General features: G+C 39.8%; 1 protein-coding gene across 1 annotated transcript in view; it reads left to right on the top strand.

Annotated features, from left to right (window-relative positions):
• Nucleotides 1–22627, top strand: part of Atrnl1 (attractin like 1) — a 521748-nt gene that overhangs the window by 177639 nt on the left and 321482 nt on the right. The window contains exon 26 of the mRNA XM_028775552.1: nt 9649–9727. Coding sequence (XP_028631385.1) covers nt 9649–9727 — 79 coding nt within the window. The remainder of the gene's footprint in view (nt 1–9648; nt 9728–22627) is intronic.

The following is a 22627-nucleotide window of genomic DNA, read 5'->3' on the forward strand; positions in this document are numbered from 1 at the left end:
GCCCAGCACGTGCATGTGGTCACCACTGCCCAGCACGTGCATGTGGTTACCACTGCCCAGCACGTGCATGTGGTCACCACTGCCCAGCACATGTATGTGGTTACCACCCAGAGTGGTCACATTCCCCAGATCTCACTGAAGGTCAGAGTTAGTGGGGACATCCTCTCTCATTTTTTATTTTATTTAATTTTTTAAAGATTAATTTTGTGACTTTATTTATTACTTCTTTGAGACTATAATATAATTACATAATTTCCCCTTCCATCTCTCCCTCCAGATTCTCCCATGTACACTTTCCATTTCCAGATCTATGGCTTCTTTTCCATTGCTTGTTGTTGCATACATAATCGTGTATATACATACATGTATCTAAATACAACCTGCCCAGACTATAAAATGTCACTCCTCTGGATGTTCTCAACGTTGAGCATTATAAGCAATTGGTTCTCCAATGGCTCCTGTCTGTGGTTGACTATTTCTCTTGCCCTCAGTATTAGCTGCCTGTAGTTCATGACTGCTGGGGGCAGCGAGGTGCTTCAAGTAGAGGCACTCGCCACCAGGTCCTATGTCCTAAGTTCTGCCCCCCAGGTCCTCTCGGAAGAAGGAGAAGTACAGCTCCTTCCAGTTCTCCTCTGACTTCCACATGTGACCCGAGGCACGCGGATGGGGTTACAAATTCTGCTCCATTTCAGACTAAACAGGGAGAGTCCCCTTGCCTGTCACAAACCCTTCAGGTGCAGTGCACACAGCCCGTGGGCAGGTGGAATGAAATGTAATTGAGACTACTGATATTGTCTACAGGGCACAGACAAGCCCTGTGAAGTCGGTGAAATAGCAGAGAGGTGTCTGAGAGAGAGACTTACAAGTGGTTCTGACTGAAGTGACCCTTCTTAACTCTCACCGTCATGTCCACGACCCTCAGCGTCGAGTGCTTTATCATGGGCCATCTCTGTTTCTTATGGATGAGAAAAGAGACCCTTATGTAGGCAGCTTCAACTGGAAATATCCCACGTGCTTAAAAATAGTAGAATGGAAGAACATGACCATATTATGTCATAACATGGAGCCATGAACAGGGAGCAACCTGGACAATGGAGGGTTAATCTGAAAGAAGCCCAAACCAGAGGATAAACAAGCCCTTTGGAGTTCCCTTGGTATAAAGTTCAGAACTGGGAAAACTAAGCTGTGGTGTTAAATCACTACATCGGTGTGATTTGAGGGGGCGAGAATGGGGTCACCTATTTCTTTGCGAGGACAGTGGCTAGTGCACATATTGTCCGATAATCCGATAGCTGTCTGCTTCTTTGTTCCTTACCCTAGGTTACTGGAGCTTTATAAAAGAGCATATACTTGTTTTAAAATACCCAAAGAATTCCTTAACGAAAGCTTTTACCCGACTGCCTGGTTTCCTGTGATGTGATTCTATACTAACTCAGTGTGAAGAAACGCTGTGTGCGTTGACCTTTGCCACTTTTGTCCCTGATTTATTAGGAATTTTCCAGATTAATGCAGTCAAGCCCCATCAGGAAGACTCTCCTTCTCCGTCAGCCTTCCTACTCTCCTGCCAGGCGAGTCTCGGAGTACTGAATTTTCCAGAATGCTCTATAGATGTGTAAATCTCTTATTTCCTGAGAGATTAATTTAGCTGTATTTCTTCATGAATTTTAAATAAGTGATATATTTACTGGACTTCATGGATCCCTGCCCAGTCTTCATTTAACTCGGTCAACGTGGCTGTATAACCACCATTTGATTTGAATGAGATCGATCCCTCATCAGCTTCATGGTGGACTAGAGCTGTTTAGTACGTCTTTACTGATTGACTAGCGGTGACCACGCCCACCCTTGTGTGAGACAAGGTGCCAGGGGGTTGGCTTTTGTTCTTAAGCGGTAAAAACAGCTGAGTTGATTTACAGCAACATGCATATTCCAGACATTCTTATCTTGTATATGTCTGTCTGTCTATCTCCTAGATCAGAACATTTGGACTTCATCTACCATAATAAATCACGAGGGTTTGGGTGTCTTGAAGGGTAGAGATGTGTTGAGTCAGATCTGAAAGCTAAACAGACCAACTGTTTTTTTTTTTATGACGACCTTCTTCCAAGCATTAGACAAATGGTTTCTGCTTCTTAGCTACTTGGCTTTCTTCCGTGCTGAGTAAAGCAAGGAGGTCGTGTCTGGTTTCTTTTCTTATGAGAACACCGTGCTGATTCATTTCTGTCACCTTGATGCAGACTTAAACTTACCTGGGAAGAGGGAACGTCAGCAGCTGAGGAACTGCCTCCTTCATGCTGGCTTGTGGCTTCTTCTTTTTCTCCTCCTCCTCTTCTTCCTCCTCTTCTTCCTCCTCCTCCTTCTCCTCCTCCTTCTCCTCCTCCTTCTCCTCCTTCTCCTTCTCCTTTTGTTAATATTAAATTATTTTATTTATGTTCCAAATATTGTCCCCGACAGTCTCTCACCCACCCCAGAGTTCTTCACCCCCTCCCTTTAGCCTCTGAGAGGGTGCTTCCTCTCACTTCAACCCCACCCCCAGCATCCCCCTTCCCTGGGGCATCAGGTCTCTACAGGATTAGTTACATCCTTTCCCATGGAGGCCAGACAAGGCAGTCCTCTGCTACATATGTTCCAGGGGTCATGGATTAGCCCATGTATGCTCTGTGGTTGGTGGCGGTGTCTCTGAGAGTTCCCAGGGGTCCAGATTAGTTGAAACTGTTAGTCTTACTATCTGGTTGCCACCCTTTCATCTCCTTCAGTCCTTCCCCTAACTCTTCCATAGGGTCCCTGATCTCCATCTAATGCTTGACTGTAAGTATCTACTTCTGTCTCAGTCAGCTGCTGGTAGAGCCTCTCAGAGGACAGTTATGCTAGGCTCCTCTGCAAGCACAATGTGACATCAGTAATAGTGTCAGGGTTCAGTGCCTGCGCGTGGGATGGATCCCAAGCTGGGCAGGTCACTGGATGGCCTTTCCTTCAGTCTGTGCTCCATTTTTGTCCCTGCATTTGTTTTAGACAGGAACCATTCTAGGTCAAAAAATTTGAAGGTTTCTGTATCTATTTCTCACTTGAGGGACATCTGGGTTGTTTGCAGGTTTGGCTGTTACAAATAAGGCTGCTATAGTGGAGCATGTGTCTTTGTGAGATGGTGGGGCATCTTTTGGGTATATGCCCTGGAGTGGTATAAGCTGGGTCTTGAGATAGAACTATTTCCAATTTTTTGAGGAACCACCAGAGTGATTGTACCAGTGGTTGTACCAGTTAGCAATCCCACCAGCAATGGAGTTGCGTTCCTCTTTCTCCACATCCTCGCCAGCATGTGCTGTCACTTGAGTTTTTGATCTTAGCCATTCTGACTGGTGTAAGGTGGAATCTCAGGGTTGTTTTGATTGGCATTTCCTTGATGACTGTGGCCTCCTCTTTGAGGCATTGTCTTAATTTCTAATTGACAAGGGAGGGTGCAGCTTCCCTTTGTGTTTCTATCCCTGGGTGGGTAGGCCTGGGTTATATAAGAAAGGTAGCTGAGAAAGCCTGTTCCTCCCTGCTCTCTGCTTCAGTTCGCAGCTCAAGCTTCCTGCCTTGCATCACCTGATGCCAGACTGTAACCAGAATCAATCAAACCCTCTCTTCCACAAGTTGCTTTTGGTAATGGTGTTCATCAGTGATCACCGACAAGTGAACTGGGATGGACAATGATCTTGTCACATTGACCCCTTCTTTATGGAAGATAGTTAAACTCCAGTCCTCTCTTTAGGACTGTCACATTAATTTTTGGGTGGAAATGTTAACAAATGTCCTCTAAACCACGATAGGGTGGCAGTGACAGACCAAGGCATGATTGTCCCCACTTCCACCTTGGTGAATTAATGAGTTTATTTGGAGCTACTTACAGGAGTGTGGAATCTACTAAAGAGAAGTCTCCTCATCACCATTAACCACTTATATAAGTGTCTCAGTTAGGGTCTTGCTGCTGTGAACAGACACCATGACCAAGGCAACTCTTATAAGGCCAACATTTAATTGGGGCTGACTTACAGGTTCAGAGATTCAGTCCATTGTCAACAAGGTGAGGACATGGCAGCATCCAGGCAGGCATGGTGCAGGAGGAGCTGAGAGTTCTACATCTTCATCTAAAGGCTGCTAGCAGAATACTGGCTTCCAGGCAGCTAGGATGAGGGTCTTAAAGCCCACACCCACAGTGAAACACCTACTTCAACAAGGGCATACCTTCTAATAGTGCCATTCCTGGGCTGAGCATATACAAACCATCACAGTCAGCTTGGGTAGGTGGGAGGCTTGGTGACCCCTTCTCCCAGGTAGCCTAACTGCTTCTATATTCTTGGTGAAAGACAATGTCTGTGAGTTCTCTGCCTCAACGAGGGAGGATTTAGTGGGACCAATCTGATGACCTCCTGTTGGTGATATAGGTAAGCTCATACTGGGAAGTATATTTAAGATTCACGCACAAATACCAGTTTCAGTTAGTTTTCCATTCTTGTATTTGAAATTATGTTACCAACAGTATATCTTAAGCATACAAGGGAGTTGTTGCTTACTGAAAATGCTCAGTACCAGAAATATTTAGATCTACCCACCAATTTTGAAATGTTTTTATATGTAATGAGATAGCTTGGTTCTGCAACTCACATGTAAACAAAGCATTCATGCTTTACATAAACCTCATGCACATGGGATGAAGGTAATTTTATGCAGTGTTTTTAGTGCACCTCACACTATGTGAGGTCAGTTGTAAAAATTGCTACGTATTGGAGCAGCTCAGCACTTTAAGGCTGGGGTCTGGGAGCATTCGCTTTTCAGATTAGAGTCTCTGCCTGCCCTCACCCTGCCTTGCAAGCTAGTGTGCGCTGCGTTTTTGTAATCAGTGTTCTGTCTGCCCCGTTCACCCACAGGCTTTTTTTTTTTTTCAGTCTTCAGTTCTTAGCAGATGGATAAACTGACAAACCCAAATCCTTGTAAATCCACTTGGCATTGCAGTGTTTAAACTGGTTACATTGTGAACATTTCAGTCGGTGAGAATAAAATCCTCTTGTGTTAGAGAACTGATTGGTCATTGAGAGGTATGTTTTGTCCCTTGTCTGTTGTTAAGGGACATTAATTAATTATGAATTAATTAATTAATTCAGTTAAGGTGAAATCTCTCAAACAGCTGGAAGATTATTTCTCATTTGTTATAGCAGAGTTGTCGTGTCATCTCCTGTAATGGTAACTGGCTGCGGTGCAGGCTCACGTCACCCTGTGTTCTGTGCCCCGCCCCCTTCATAACTGACTCTAGACCAGTGGTTCTCAACCTGTGGGTCATGACCCCACAGGTGGTTGTGTATCAGTTATTTACATTTCAACCCCCCAACAGTAGCAACATTAGAGTTATGAGGTAGCAACCAGTGTATCACCACAACGTGAGGGAATGTGTTAAAGGGTTGCAGAATTAGGGGGGTTGAGACCCTGATCCAGATGATGCTGCCACCCAGTCCCTCCAATCACTATGTAGTTTCCCCTTCTGAGTGAGATTCCCACATCCTCCCTTGGGACCTCCTTATTACCCATTTCTTTGGGTCTACAGATTGTAGAATTGTTATCCTGCACTTTACGGCTAATGTCCACTTATAAGTGAGTTCATACCATATGTGTCTTTCTGGCTCTGGGTTAACTCACTCAGGATGATATTCTCAAGTTCCACCCCTTTGCCTACAAATTTCATGATGTCCTTGTTTTGTTTGTTTGTTTGTTTTTGTTTTTTTTATAGCTGAATAGCATTCCATTGTGTGGTTGCACCACATTTTCTTTATCCATTCTTCATTTGAAGGACACCTAGATTGTTTCCAGTTTCTGGTTATTAAGAATAAAGCTGCTATGAACATAGTTGAACAAGTGTCCCGGTGGTATAGTGGTGTATCTTTAGGGTATGTGCTCAGGAGCGGTATAGCTGGGTCTTGAGGTAAAACTATTCCCAAATTTCTGAGAAACAGCCAAATTGATTTCCAAAGTGATGGTACAGCATTTTCATGTTAGAGATTCTATAAAAAAAAATGATTGCTTTATAAAGGTTATGATCAAATTACCATAATATCTCTCCTTACATTTCTAATTTTTCATATCATCTGTTTTGTGTACTTTTTTATAAAATTATTTCTGTTACTATATTTATTACATAGATATTGTATAAAAATATTTAATCTCAGTCTGGGTTTTCTACTCCACCTTTGACTGTTCAGTTGCTGGATAAAAGTCATACAAGTTTTATATTTATGATAAGCTTTTATCAGCACTAGAGCTGGGCAGATATCTACCCTTTATACTACTAAAATCTATTTCCTATTGATTACTCCAAATTATTACTTACTATGTTTCATCTGGGCTGCTCTTAACTGCAATTGGCCATCCCTCAGGGCCACACTTTCTTGACTCCTTTTCTCCCACGGTCCTCTCCCTTGACCTCCTCTGACCCCAAGCCCAGGAACCCAAGACTCCACCTATCTCTCTTCTGCCCAGCTATTGGCTGTAGGCATCTTTATTCACCAATCAGGGATAACTTGGGGTGCAAGGTTACATAGTATCACTTGGGTCCCTTGGGACCAAGACTGTTTCATCTCTGGGGCGGCCAGGCCTTGGAGCCTGGACTTAGCATCACAGTACACAGCAGCAGAGCAAACCTCAGCACATAGACGTGTTGAACCCTCCAGAACTTGGTACCGTTATCAGACTACAGTTTACCCTTTCTCTCTTCTTTTTCCCTGCCCCCTCTTTCTTCCTTTCTCTTCCTTACCCCTTCCTCTGTCTTCTCCTCCTCCCCCATTCCCTGTCTCTTTCCTTCTCTCCTTATTGAAAGCCATGTATCTGTTCCCCACAGTGTCCATTCTAGATGCTTACAGGAGCCATTTTATGGAATAGTTGAGAAAGAAACTTCTAAGAAAGTAGCCAAAATTGATTTTCCTCCTGTGGAAAATAGTAATGAAATCAAATTGCGGGGCACAGACTTTTGACATTACCCATTAAAACTTTTGGTTTAACGATAAGGAAAAGCTAATTTAAAGAGATAGACCATTATGTCAGTGAGTTATATGATCAAAGTTTACTTCTCTTCATGCAAAATGGAATGGATAGAAAGCAGCACACCGAACACTGCCCCACAGCACTTCCCAGGGAAATTTGGAACTGTGGATTTTGTTATTTCTTAAGGTTCCAGATGGAAGCTACTTGTAATTCCATGACACTTGGACACTGCCATCCTGACAGGAAGCAGAGTTGAGCCCATTGGATTGAGTCTCTAATGTTGTGCTCTTCCTCTGAAGAGAGTGGAGTTACAAAGGCTTTATACTCTGCATTCCTTATTTGCTGTAGAAAGTGATTTTCTTTACTCAGTCAAGGAGTTTGAGTCAGAAGGAATCTTAAATCTTCTAGGAGAGATCCAGCATCTTTCCCATCTCCAGTAATTCTAATCATGCTCCTGCTGTGACACAATTGAAAAGGTATTCAATTCGTGTTTGATATGTGATTGTATGTAAGCTGTCACCTACGGCTATAGTTGTCCTTAAGGGAAAAAAATGACTAAAGTAAGGTCAGATTAAGTATGGAGGATGAAAAGATTGCCTGCTTCTGCATTTAGCTGGAACAAAACTGTCAGAGGAAAAAACTTTTCATGTTAACACTTGTGAAGGATAAGAAACTTAGTAACAATCTCCATATCTCACTGCCTTGTCAACATAAGTGCAGGTCCCTGGGCAGGGCACATTAGTACAGGTCCCTGCACAGGGCACATAAGTACAGGGCACTGCACAGGGCACATAAGAACAGGGCACATATGTACAGGCGTGCTTAAGGGAATAGTGAACCACTCGCAGTACTTGTTTATAGATGGTAGTCATTTTATTTTGAATGCTATGAATAAGTTCATTTGGAATGATAAGCTTATATCTTTTGTGCTAAAAGATTTTAAGGATATAATGATGTCACTGAAGTTGAAATGGACCTTTAGACTCCAAACTGCCAGTTCCCACCACAGTCAAACTGCCAGTTCCCATCACTGTCAAACTGCCAGTTCCCACCACAGTCAAACTACCAGTTCCCACCACTGTCAAAGTGGCAGTTCCCACCACTGTCAAACTCCCATTTCCCACCACTGTCAAACTCCCAGTTCCCACCACTGTCAAACTCCCAGTTCCTACCACTATCAAACTGCCAGTTCCTACCACTATCAAACTGCCAGTTCCCACCAATGTTGTAACATTAACTCTAGTAACCTGAGGGCAGCATGAAAACTGTAGTTTCCATGGAAATAATTAAGATCTAGACAGAGCTCCTCAACCTAGACAACTTTGGCAGTCTGTGCATAGATTGTGTGTGTGTGTTGGGGTGTGTGTGTGTGTTCTGTATTTTAAGTGTTAAGCAAATCACACAAATGTGATGATACATATTCCCCATGAACTTGAAATGTCTCCCTGAGGAAATCCTGGAGAGGAACTGCTGAGCCAGAGGGGTCACACAGGCCTTTTCAGATGTAAGACGTTTCAGAAGGTAGCGTACCGATTTAGTACTCAGAATAGAACGGGTGTTTGGTGGTCACAGGGAACATATTTTCGTAGTTTGAGTTAACTTAGTAAAAACGTCGACTTGTGAGTCAGCAGTTTCTCAGAAGATGGCTTAATTAGGTAAACGACATACTTAGTCACTGTCTGAGTTTACCAAGGGTTTCTTTTCTAGGAAGGATTCTGAACTAAATAATCTTTTAAATCCTTTGAAATGATGAGATGCTATGATTTTGGCAGTACAAAAGAAAGATGCAGATTTGCAAAATTAATTTTCTCCGCTTGTGTCCCTACACTGCCTCTGTCTTTGTGTTCTGTGGTTAAGGACCGGGTCTTTAATTATTCAGGAAAATGTCTTCCTACCTAGCCCTGTGCCCAGACCCAGAATCTGTTTTTGTGAAAAAGAGAACTGCCTTCTTAAAACTGATATTTTCAGTTTTTAAAAATATCCACTTACTCATTTTTATTTAGTGGAAGGGGGTGCCTGCACACCCCAGTGACATGTGGATAGCACAGGACAGCTCTGAAAGGTTGGTTCTCCTCCTCCCTCATGAGGTTTCCAGAGGGATGGCAGCACACACCTTCGCCAAGAGAGCCACCGGAAAGCCCTTTAAACGGAATTTTGAGGGGAGTCTATAGTTTAAAGAAGAAATTTGGAATGCACTCTGCATTTGTTGATCTTATAATGTGTCAAAAGGATGAAAGAAAACAGAATTACTCAGATTTCAAAGAATGAACGGTTCCCATTCTCAACAGAGAAATTCTCAACTGAGAAGCAAGTCTGTTGATAGAAGAAAGAACAATTATTTCAGTTGACAAGTTTATGGAAAGTGTCCTCTAAAATGTTGTGTGTATATAGATATTAATCTTTATTATCCTGGATGATTCTATTGTCATACAAACCAGAAAAAGAAAAGAAAAGAAAAGAAAAGAAAAGAAAAAAAAAACAGTTCACAAAGAAATAAGTGAGTTAGTTATGAAGGAATTCTTTTAAAATATTCACCATGACAGATTCTTACTTTTCTGTATTTTAATTTACTTCATATTATCTTATTTCACTGCATTTCATGTGTATCATGAACACAATTATTTGTGCTTTATTTTCTAGTTGTTTTTTATCTTTACTGCTGGTGGCTGCTGTGGTCTGGAAGATCAAACAAACTTGCTGGGCTTCTCGTCGGAGAGAGGTAGGCAGTGATGTTACCTAATCTCTCTGTGAGGGTGGACCAGACATGGATCTCTGTTAACTCAGGAATCTGGTCCTTTTCAGTACTAGTTTGTCAAATCAAATTTACACGCTAGTATTGAACAATTTGTTGATTTTTAAAATTTATAGTTGAATGCCGCAGTCATTTTAAGAAACTATCTGTGCATATGATGTTAGTTACAGGTTTTGTTGATAGTATTAGAATTCACAAGGAACACAGATACTAATTCTGTTAACTAGTAAGTAATATATTTATTTTGACATTTAGTTATGGTGTGAGAATACTGTTTTACAACAGTACCTCTGTTGAAGTTGAGACAGTTCTGAGTATGCTCGTGTTTGCGTTAGGGGAGTTATCTATTATTATAGGATAGTTTCTATGGGGGAAGGTGATCCGAATCTTTGATATTTCTTGGCCATCTGATTACTCAGCAGTGTCTAAAGGAGCAGGTCACGTTGATGCACTTGCATGCCAGAGTTAGTTATGATATTCCCTACAGTTGTAATGTTGGTTAAAGAAAAGTTATACTCTCATAAATATCATCTGACAACGTAAGCACACTAGAAGACACTTTATTGTTTTTTGACTTACTGGTTAATGGAAAGAAGCAAGAAACAACTTATGAGCAAATGGCCAGGTTTATTGCTCTGTAGCTTGTAGAGTAAAAACTCTTAGTTTCTATTTACTGATCTACTGTGTTGTATCAATGTTATTATTCGAACATTAGCATTACCCGTAAATTACTTGATGTGCATTTTTCAGCATTTTTATGTGCCCGTTAATTGTACCTATAAGAAAATATTTAAAGCTAATTGAAACAATTTAGAGTACTTGAGGCTATAAAATTAGTGAATATGACATGAATTTTTAAGTTTCCTATATTTCAAGACCCAGTGCCTGCTTTAATGTACTGGGAAATGTGACATTTCTTCCGTCTCCAAGTTTCTGTTCACCTCAGTCCTCTGCTCATCTGTGATTCCGTATATGACCAGTACAGCAAGAGCGAGAACCAACTTGTTGGAGTTTTATGATAAAACAGCAATCTTGGTGAAGGGGGCTTAGTACATACAGACACAGTGGGGTTCTGTATGGATTCTAACGATCTCTGGTCCTTATCACCATAAAGATAGCTGTGTGATTGACTCTAAGTCCAGACTGAATTTATATATTAGAAGCTTTACACATTAAGTAAACTCAGAAACAATATAATCATTACTCTTTGAAAATATAACATGTTTATTTACTCTTTGAAAAAAACCTGTTATTTTCGTATCTCATATTCTCTTTTTAAACGACAAGCATATTTGGCTTAATATTCTCTCACCTCAGAGCCATAATGCTGTTTTGTTGTTTTAGTTTAGAACTTTTAAAATTTACTTACATTTTGGTCATGTTAAAATCTTCCAAAATAATTTGGTGGATGTGAAAAGGATTAGAGAAAAACAGTGAGGAGCACCTGTTGTTATAGATTACCACAGTCCATGAAAGCACATTGCTATGGCAGTGTGTTTTCTCTCAGTGTGAAGCTTCTGTCTCTAAAGTACATGGAGGTACTCTTCTCCATCACAAATTGGATTTGCTCACCTCTGCCCAAACAGACAGATCTACAGGGGTGAGGTTCCCCGCTATGAGCATGCTTCAAATATGTTTTTTCTTCAATTCAATGTTTCTAAATACTTTTCAATGAAAGACATTGTCATAGGAACAATCAGTGTGTTAATGTCCATAGTAAACATGATGTTATCCTGGTTGACGGTCAGAGACAAGTTTAGATGATGGTTTTCATTTCACTGAAGAATTATTTCCACATTTGTTTTCCTAAGGCCCAGGAAGTCAAAGGACACATGTTGGCTAGGGATGCTTTTATTTAATACTGAGAATGCAATTCCCTAGTTTTGTTTTCTATCTCCAAATACTTTTAATGTCATCACATGCCCTTATGATGATAACTGTAGTCTCAGATGATATGCGGACAGAGGGAAATGCTATGTTACTGAGCCTCGCCTCAGCCAGCTTGACTAAGACTCTTCTGCTCCCAGAAAAGTATACTTTTGCATACTTGTCTACTCTGAGCTAGCTAGCTCTCTCTCTCTCTCTCTCTCTCTCTCTCTCTCTCTCTCTCTCTCTCTCTCTCTCTCTCTCTCAGAAACACTGAGCTACTAACTACTGTTATGACTCAGGTTCACCTGGGATTGACAGAATGTTAATTTATTTGCAATGATTTTTTTTCTCAGAATTTTGTAATGTAGTGCCAGGGAAATGTTAGTGATCCCCGCAAAAACATACAGGAGCTGATATCTGATGTAACTCACAGGAGGGTCTTTATTCTATTTGAGCTAGCTCATGCCCCTCCAATGCAAAATCATCACACAGGATGGCTTTGGGGGTGGGGGAGCCCCGAATATCTATGGGACAAGGCTTTATAATAAGTGTGCAAGCATCTAATTGAAACACTATTGTGCCTTTTTATATAATTGACTGGTGCTGGGAGTCATATCATAAACTTAATTTCTGTTCCCCTCTGCATTGGTGGTCGTTAGGCAGGGGATGGGCTTGTAACCTGAGGGTGTAGGTTTGTTGGGTGAATAACCTGGAGATGCTGGTCTTGTTGGGGATTCGCCTAAAGACTGGAGCTAGGCTCAGGTTTTGTTGGGGGATTAACTTGGAAACTAATGTCAGGTACCAGTCTGTTAGTTTACCTGAGTTCAAACTTAGGTCGGGATCTCTAAAATGGAGTCTGAAGATTTGGCCTCTCAGTAATTGTTTTTATAAAAGTTGTGTTTTTCCAATTATAAGGACTGTTTAAAATGAAAGTATCTTAAATCATATATTAGGTTTAACCATAAAGCATCTTGCTTCTTATTCTTTGACACCTTAGTTTCTCTGAAACTTGAGTACACTTTTTGTAATATAATTTTAATATCAGTCACCTACGCTTATTATTCCCTTTGAATAAGACGTGTAAGAATTCAAGGGCTCTTAAAAGTCTATAAAGACTTCAATTTTGATATTCCCTCTTCCAAATGGTTTCTATGGTAACCTACCCTTCACATAATATGAAAACTTTCTTTTGACCCATGTGAAGGGATTAAAAACTACGTGGATATTGGTTCACTGGAAGGTTGCGTGCATTGTCATTGCTTGCTCACTTTCACACAGGTAAAGGAGAGCATGCGGCTTCAAGGCTGTATCCCCGTGTTTCTAGACATCACGTTAAAATATTTGTTTATAACACATGCATGCTAAAAAATGACTTGACAAGTTCCTGGTTTGAATGTCTTCATTTTAATATTGCAGTTTGAGTTTTTGTTTTTGTTTTTTTTTTTTAAATGTATGGGTGTTTAGCCTTCATGCATGTCTGTGTACCACATGAATGCCTGTTGTTCACAGTCCCCAGGAGGGTATCTAACACTCTGGAACTGGAGTTGCAGATGGTTGTGAGCTGCCCTGTGGGTTTGGGGGTTGAATACAAGTCTAAAATGAAAAGCAAGCTTCCTTAATCGCTGAGCTATCCAGCCCTGACTTTGAAATTTTCATGATCATCATAATACCTAGACATATCAAGATTTTTAATTTTTTCTTATAATCATATACTTGACTAACAAAAGGAACTATTAACAAATGAATCCATAATAGTTAAAAGAAGTGAAATATTTTCCACTTGGAGACTTGTTTTTTCATGCCTTCAGTAATTCAGTTGGAGTAGTATATCATAACGAAAGTCTAACAGCGAAACCTACACATTGGCAAGGGAGCCTTATCTTCCTTCAGCTCACAGTCCATGTGCCTACAGGTGCTAAGTTTATTTCTCGTGTAAGCATTATGTCTTTTATCTATTCAGTTAAATTGTCAGTTCGTTAAATTTTCAAAAGTATTAATATAGACTTTACTCACATTATTTAAGAAGACATTGTCATTTTATTGTGTTCCTATTGTAAGATAAGACACCTGGCATAAGGAGCTGTCACCTGCTTGGGGAGACATCTGTGAGCTACATTCTAGAGTCCTACAGCATAAACCTAGGTATGGATTCACTGATGTTAGCCTGAAATGTCAATTGAAAATAAATCAACTAAAACTTATACGTAGGTCCTTGGAGTGTGGAGTTTGTTTTTCTTGCTGTATTGCAGATTGATAAATACGAATAACAAAACAAAGGTCAAAGGCTTTATATTTTGAACAAGCTCCATGTTTAAAATACTTTCAACCCATTATGCATGAACACACGGTATTTAGGGAGCCCTTGGGTTATTGTGTTAACCATGGGGGTGAGGCATGACCTATGATAGTTTCGTTTTTGGAAATGAGATTATTAATTGAGATAAATGTGAAGTGTTGGATAATTGTATGTAGAATTAGTATGGGAAGATTTGCGATGGCCTTTAATAAAATACAAAATATAGGAAACATTTCCTGAAATTACAGTTTTTAAAAATTGTTGGACATTGTCATCATATTTAGGCCCAGTTACTTAGGTAGATTAAGAAATGGCCAGGAATAGTGACTTTCTCTGAGGAAATATTATGGGATTAACCATAATACCTTGCGTTTTATATATTCAGAAAAGTATCTGCACTCAAATATATTGGCCATACATGTGTAAGTCCTTATTCCCTCCAAATTTCATGCTTTGTCTGAAATATAAAAACCTTAATTGTAATTGAGAATTTCATACACGAGTACACTGTATATAAGTCCTTCCCACTCTCCCTGTCCTCTGCTGCTCCTCTGTGTTCTATGTATACACACACACACACACACACACACACACACACACACACATGCACACACATAGCCCACTGAATTCCCTCTGTGTTCCTGTTTGTAGATGTGCTTAGGGCTGGGAAGTCTATCGGGGGTCTTTCCTATAGAAAGCTTCCTCTCAGCAGCCAATGACTGCCCCAGCCCTTCTTTGAGGGGCGTGGCCTGGAAGAATTTTCACCCATCCACTTGGCATGTTTCCTGGAGTGTTCTCATGCATGCGGCCATATTGTTCGGAGTTCACAGGTGCAGCACACTGTGTGTCCAGAAGAAACTGCCTTGCAGCAGTCGACCCTGTCCTTTAGCTCTCAAAAGCCTCCCCACTCTTCCTCACTGTTTCTGAGCTGTAGGTGTATAGCTGAATTTGGGCTGAGCACCTCATGGTTCCTTCTTCGAATTTTGACCATTGAGGGTTTCTGTAATAGCCTCTGTGTTCTGCAAAAAGAGTTTCTTTGATGGGGATTTAGTATTACACTTTTTTTGTGAATATGAGGATAGTATTAGAATACAGTTGGAGACCATGTCACTTTAGGAATATGGCAGCAATAGATTCTCTTCGAGAGTTTGTGACCTCTCCTGCTACAAGCTCCTGGCTATCTAACAGAATCAGGCATGAATTTCCTCCTGTTGGAAGGGCTCCATGCCCAAGTTTACTGGAGATATCTTGGCAAGTTGGTCACTATTGTGGTTCCTTGGTCTTTGTTTGCTCAGTTTGTCAGCTCTCATTCTTGATTCAGATGTTCAGTCTGAAACACAGAGAAGAGACTCGCCCTCTGACGTCTGGGCTTTGAGTGAGAGGAAACGTCTCTAGTGGGAGGTTTTGATTTACTTTTAAAGCGAGGGAGCAGTGGGCGTGGGTGACAAACACCACATGTGAGCTATGCATATCACCCTTCTGGTTTACAGACAAATTCTGTAATCTAGTAATTAGATTTTACATAATATACTCTACAGATATATAACTGCCTGGTACTTCAAAGTAAACCCATTCAAAGATATTTATAGAGGACCTTTTTATATCAAAAAAGATTTAAATTACTTAAAAAGATTCTTAAAATAAATTCCGCCTTCTTACTATGAGACGTGTGGTTGGAAGCAGAATGAAGTACAGATGTGTTAATCATACCGTTCTTTCTTCCAGTAACTTCCTGAAGTTTCGTTCTAGGTCTATTGTTCAGGAAACACAGAGGAAAATTAGTCAGACCAAATCTTAGTCTCAGACAGGTGTGCATTTTAAAACTTTCATTGTCTGGGACATACACAGCATGCTCTTTCTGATAACTTGTGCTTATTGTGGGTTGGCTACATGCGTTGAAATGAGAGCCACTAAAATTAACTCTGGGTACAGGGTGGGTGTTGAAGAAGGTGGACAATGATTTTCTGATTATATAATAAACAAATATTGATACATTAGAACCAAGAAAGAAGAGCCTAAAATTTAAGACTAAGATGTTTTGCCAAATTAGTATTTATCCCACACAAAGAGATATACAGTTTTCTTCTTACTACTTATGGATTCTAGTCAGGATTGCAAGTACATAGTAACTAGAGAAGCTATAACTCAAAATTAAGTCTGTCAGATTCCAGAATCCAAGCTCAATCAACTATCTACAGAATTCCAAAGATAACATAAATGAAAGCAGGTTTGATCCTGTAATTGACCATTTATTATGTACCCTGAACATCTGTTTGTTGTAGTGGGAATACACTGTGGGCTATGTAAAATGAAGACACGATCAATCCTTATTTGGTGGAGCTCTTAGGAAAAAAGAGCTTGCTCAGTTCCAGCACAGTGCTCCCTTATCACCAAGAAGCATAGTGCTCCCTCACCACTGAGAACCATGGTGCTCCCTCACCACTGAGAACTATGGTGCTCCCTTACCACTAAGAACCATGGTGCTCCCTTACCACTGAGAACATTTATTCTATATTTATTGAAAGGCCTTTCATAGGATTATGTAGAGATTGTCCTAGTCATATAAAATTCATGTTTACACAAAGAAAAGAAAGCAGAAACAAATTAAACTACTTAATGTGCTTCTGAGAAATTTTTAACTTCACAATCTAAGTTTTCACTATTGCATGCATGTCACTGATCAGGGCAATATTGTTTATATTCACGGATCCGGTGACACTATATCAGAACTACCATCTTACCAGCAGTGGGCTATGTGACATCATCAGCTGTAGAACACCTGACTTGAGAGATATTAAAATGAGTTTTAAAATGTCAATTGTGGGTAGGGCCAACTTTTAAAAGAGTATGCTGTGGGGTTAAGCAATGCCAAGTATTTATCTGGTGCACCTTTTAAATGTCTCACACTTCGATAAGTATTAGTTGCTTTTATCATCTATATGTACTCCAACGAATAATAGGCATTGGGTTACACGTTAGTATCATGAGTAGAAACTCCTGAATGTGTTGGACTGTTTTCTTTCTCTACATCTCTTCCCAATAGTGGTTTTCTTTAAAGATTTAAAAATAGCTCTTGTTATTCTGTGTGTGCACCCCTGCGCCCCTGTGCATGTGTATTCTGACATGCTTGTGTGGCATGACCCATGTATGGAAGTCAGAACAACTTTGTGGATTTTTTTCCCTTTTCTTCCACTGTTTCCTGGATTCTACAGCTAAAACTCAGGTCGTCAGGATTGAGGAGAAACACCCCATGCTGCCTGATTTCTGTAAACTTCATACAGGCAGCCATTTTGGAAGAGGGAGCCTCAGTTGAAAAAAAAAAAAAGCCGCCACCAGATTGTTCAGTGGGCATGCCTGTGGAGAGGTTTTGTGATTAATGATAATGTGGAGACCTCAGCTCACTGTTGGCGGTGCCATCCCTAGGTGCTTGTTCTGGGTGCTGTAAGAAAGCAAGCTGAGCAAGCACGAGGAGCAAGCCAGTAAGCAGCACTGCCAGCCACCAGGTTTCTATATTGACTTCCCCTGGATGATGTACTACAAACTATATTATGAAATATACCCTTTTCCCAAGTTGCTTCTGATCTTGGTGGCTTTTCACAGCAACAGAAACCCCAAGACACTATTGCACAGTTGAGGATCCATTGCCAGTGGTTCCCAGAGCAGGACTTTTAATATCATCAACAAATCTTTAGACAACATAGCGTATATGTATGCAGGACACATTAATTGTATAATGTATGTATGGCGTTTGTTGTTTATATGGCATTGTGGTCATGTACATGTGTATATGTGGTTATGTTTGTATTCCACTGTCTTATCATATATCCATAGAATAGAGAATTCTGGAAGGATACTGGAGCCAGCTGTGTTTGTTTGTTTGTTTGTTTATGGTTTTAACAAATTGTTGAAATTACAGTATAATTCCACTCCTACTTCTTTTCTTCTCCCTCCACACCACCCTGTATACTCCTTGTTCTCTTTGGAATTCTTGGCCTCTTTATTAAGTAATTGTTATTGTATACATGTATGTATATACAGACACATTCCTAAACTGTATTCAAGTCTGAATAGCATTCTTGTATTCTAATATATTCCATGAATCATTATAGAATTATATGAAAGAAGTTTGAGTTTTGACATTAGAGTTGACACAATGAAAGGTGACTGCAAAGTTGATATTCTTCTAGCGTTTTGTATTAATATCATCATTTCATGTCAGTTGTTGCTCAAACAAAAATTTTGACTGCATTCTTACCTTTAGAATTAAGACAAATGTTCACAGATATGTTGAGTGTCCTTCTGCAGGCTACCATTACACTTGTAGAATTTCTTTGTTGCCTGTATAATATTTGGGCCTTCATGTGAATGTTCAACCAGGTGCAGAGTTTGTGGATACTTTGTTTCATAACCTGGTGCAGTGTTTGTGGATACTTTGTTTCATAACCTGGTGTAGTGTTTGCAGATACTTTGTTTCATAAGCTAAATGATTCTACTTATGAAGGTCTAGAGTCTATTCATCTGGTTCTAACTTAATGGAAAATGCTTCTAGTGTGCTGTAGGATAATGTCTTGTGCACTGTATAAAACATCATCTGTCAATCAGAAACCGATGGACAATAAGCTAAGGCAGGATTAGAAGGTGTAACACTTGGCAGAGAGAGGAACTTTAAGAGATAGTCAGGCACGGGAGATTTGCCACCTGGACCTGGTGGAAGTCAGGCTTGGATACTGAGGAGAGGTAACCAGCCATGTGGCAGATATAGAATAGTATAGATGGGTTAATTGAGTTATGGGATAATTAGCAAACAAGCCTAGCTTAAGGCTTAGGCGCTTATTCATAAATAAACTTCCATGTAATTATTCAGGAAGTAGGGAGGACATAAAAAGTCTAAACAGTTGCATTGTGATAATTTTATCTGGACTGATTATGAATTGTACAGGTCTAAATTAGTGGCATGGCAGGAGAAAGTTATCTTAATATCTGATTTTATATTTAATTTGGAATTAATATGCTTTCTACTGTTATCAAACTCTATAGTGCTGCTTTCACAGTAACTCAGTTTGTAACAAGGAGGCAGTTAATACACGGAATGATCCTGATGATGTGCACAAACTCAGTCACCACAAGCGGCTCACAAGCCTGTGATCAGAAAGAAAACTGAGGTTGGTTTTGTGGCTTCTGAGGAGGAGCCAGGGCATCTCTGGTCCAGGCATCCTGTACAAGCACGCTGCCCTTATCTAGAAAGTGCCTGTTATTGTGCTGAGCACAGTGTTCATTTCTTTTCAGCTTCTCCGAGGCTCCTGTAATTAAAATTTGATTTAATTTCTTGTCATTTAATGGCGTGAATTGTCCTTTAACTATATTTATGCAGCACATTCTTTAGACTGTATTGAGTGAACACGATTTAGCTTTACTTATGATTTTAGTTTTGAAAATGAAACTATTACATATTAATTATTTTAAGTGTGAAACCCATTATCGTATTTTGGCTCTGCCTTTGCACGTGGGCAGCAACCCGAGCTTGAGTCTATTCCACAGCTGGACCAGGTTGATTTGGATGGACACGTTCTTCGTACCTCAAATAGCTAAAGATGACAGTCAACTTCCCCCTAGAGCTAGCTGCTTTTGTAGACATAGATTCCCATTCTTTGGCAAACTGGTATCATGAAGTTTTATTCCAGTAATGGGGGAAAATGTTTAGAAGTAATTTTTCTTTTTATCAGAAGCAAACACAGGCAGTTTGCCTTCGGAATGGACCACCGTTCCGATGATGGACCGTTTGTTATTACTGGGAGAGTCATTATTTGACCAGTGGATGAGCTAACATAAATTTAGCATTCTGTATCTCTTTCTTGTTTTCATATAAATTTTAACAGGTAATATATCTTTTAGCCTTGGAATTCAAAATTACGTTCTTGTCCAGCCCCTTGGTATTCTCTATGCAGCTAAGCAGCCGGTTTTATTTTTCTAGGTGTATTCTTCTAATCTTCTTATGTGCATTCACATCAGCACATATTCTTCTTTATGCGTCATCTACCTTCTTATGTGCATTCACAGGCCATGGCAGCACACAGTCCTTTTTCTGCACGCCTCCCTGAGTGACATTATAGTCTACTTAACAGATTTTATCTCTTAACATTTAAAAAAAATCTAATAAATTACTGTAATTTAAAATTTAGCATCTTAAAATAACATTTACATGAGTTGATGAGATTAAACGTTTGTCCTTTGTTATCATTATTTCTCTTACTGCTGTAGTAAGGTGTAATATGTATATGCATATATATATTACTTAACTTATTTTTTGAGATCACAATATAATTACATCATTTCCCCATTCCCTTTCTTCCCCCAAACCTTTTCAAATACCCCTCCTTGCTCTCTTTCACATTTAAATTTTACATGCACATATATTCCTGAAGAGGTAAATGCACTCTGCTCTTGTATAATGATATCCGTATGAATGCTTCCAGCTCACACTTGGTATGGTTGACCAGTTGCTCTTCCCCAGGGGAGGCTATCCTCTGCTCTCAGCTCTCCCTCTGTGTCTGCGGTTCTTTGTGTAGGCTTACCACCTACTGCTCCTCCCCTGACTTTAGTGTGTTCCTGTTGTCCTTCATCAGCGTAAGTGCAGGGTGTGTGTTGGTGAGATTTTTATAGGCACCCTTTCTTAAGAATTCTCAAGATTTCTGAGAAGTAGTTGTAAACTCATACTTATTTTGGAGTAACTCTTCAAAATTTTATGACTCTTCCTAATGTTTATAACAGTAATACAGAAAAATCAGCACTTCAGTAAGAGATTTGGGACACAAGAGCCAAGCTTAAATTATAGAGCTTTAAGTGAACATATTGTTTAAGGGTTTCATGTAATATGTGTGTGTGTGTACACTTCATGTGTTGACATAGGAAGGTTCTATAGTGAGCCGGTCGTTGTTTTATCATTTTATTGTTGATGAAGAATAGTGCTAATGTATGTTTCTCAGGAGGTGGTGTCCACTGTAGGCCTTTGGAAATAGAATTTACTACGTTACCCTAACAACCGGTTTTAATGACTTTGCCGCACTGAGTTCAGCTATTAATAGCTCAAATGATCAGAATATCAAAATTCAGCTTGCAGTGGCCAGGATTTGCAAATTATGTGCACCCAAAGTCCTGAACAGTCATTATGTCATTTGGAAACCTTCTTTGACTGTCTTCGTGAGTAGTTACTGTTCTCTATCAACATTTTCTATTAGGGCAAATGTTTTTCCCTCAAAAATGCCCAAGTGTGTGTGTGTGTATGTGTGTGTGTGTGTGTGTGTGTGTGTGTAAGTAGCATTAATGTCCACAAACATGCAGGTCTATTTTTTTAATTTCCATAATTAAAGTGATAACATCTTGTCTTTAATTTCTTCCTTAAGTGGAGTGCCGTGCAGCCCCCAGTTGAAACTGTCTCTGACCTTTAGAACTTTATAAGGCCCGAAGTTTTTAATCACACTATAAGATATCTGTCATTCCCAGAAGGTAAGTTTCCATTACATCATCTGTGTGAAACGTTCGTCTCAGGAATGTGGAGAATATGTTTTCAATCTCAGAGTCCTGTTTGTCTGGCAGATGCACTAACATGAAGCAAGCAGTAAATCCGTTTTGCTCCCTTTAGATAATAAATAATTTACATATAACCTTTGGCTATTCTTTTATTTTGGAATACTCATATAAGTTGCATAAAATTGTATTCCATGTAGAAAGTGCTTTGAAATGCAAAATATAACTAAATCCTCTATTATTTTAGGGCAGTAGTATTGCTTCGTGATGCTGTTGAGACTGTTGTGAATATTCATGCTGTCTGAATGGAGCACGGAGGAGACTAAGTTATAACCTCCTCAAATTACTTTAAGTTACTTTCCAGTCAGTTGAAAGAAATGAAGGTTCTTAAGTACTTAGAACACTCCAGTTCTTACATAAATATATTTATAAATAGCTACTGCCTGGGCAGTGCAGTGCCCTGCATATTGTGCTGAGGAGATTTGAAGCCTAGTATTTAGAGTTGCCTGGCTGCAGTCACTCTGTCTAGGGCATTAGCACAGAAACAGGGAACTGCCCCAAAATTCTAGACATTAGTACATTAACAGCCATGTAATATCACAATCAATCATGAATTATATTTCACTTCTTGGGGACTGAAAACCAGTTCTCCAGGGTGCAAGTCAGAAACTGTATTTGTCTATCCAGTTGGTCACACTGAAATTAGTCTCTGAAACACCCCAAGACACAGAAGAGAACTGCTAAAAGCTGAAAACTTCCCAGTGTGTTAGTGATGAGCGAGCTGGGGGCCTGGGTCAACGTAAGGATGTGTGATACTTATCTAGAGTGTGAGCATATTGTACGATTACATAATAGCGTCTGTGTACTTTTAAGACCACGGTTGTGCTGATTGTGCTGTTTTCTTTAGAACGGTTGTGTATCAATTAATCTTAAAGGTATGCAGAAATAATTTTTCCCAGATGAAATACGTATATTTTTTTTTCCTGTCGATTAGTTAAAAATTGAAGCTTGCCTTGTAAAATTTACCTTCTATTCAAAGTTGTGGAAACTATTCTGTCAAGAATGTTTTATATTAATTAAACATATTTATCTGACAAAGTCATTAGTGATACCATGCAGTGTTGTAACCTACTCAAACACTGAGAATTATTAGGATTAATTTCACTTTCACCGTTTCT

Source organism: Grammomys surdaster, unplaced genomic scaffold (genome assembly GCF_004785775.1).
Source record: "Grammomys surdaster isolate TR1022 unplaced genomic scaffold, NIH_TR_1.0 66, whole genome shotgun sequence".
NCBI lineage: Eukaryota > Metazoa > Chordata > Mammalia > Rodentia > Muridae > Grammomys > Grammomys surdaster.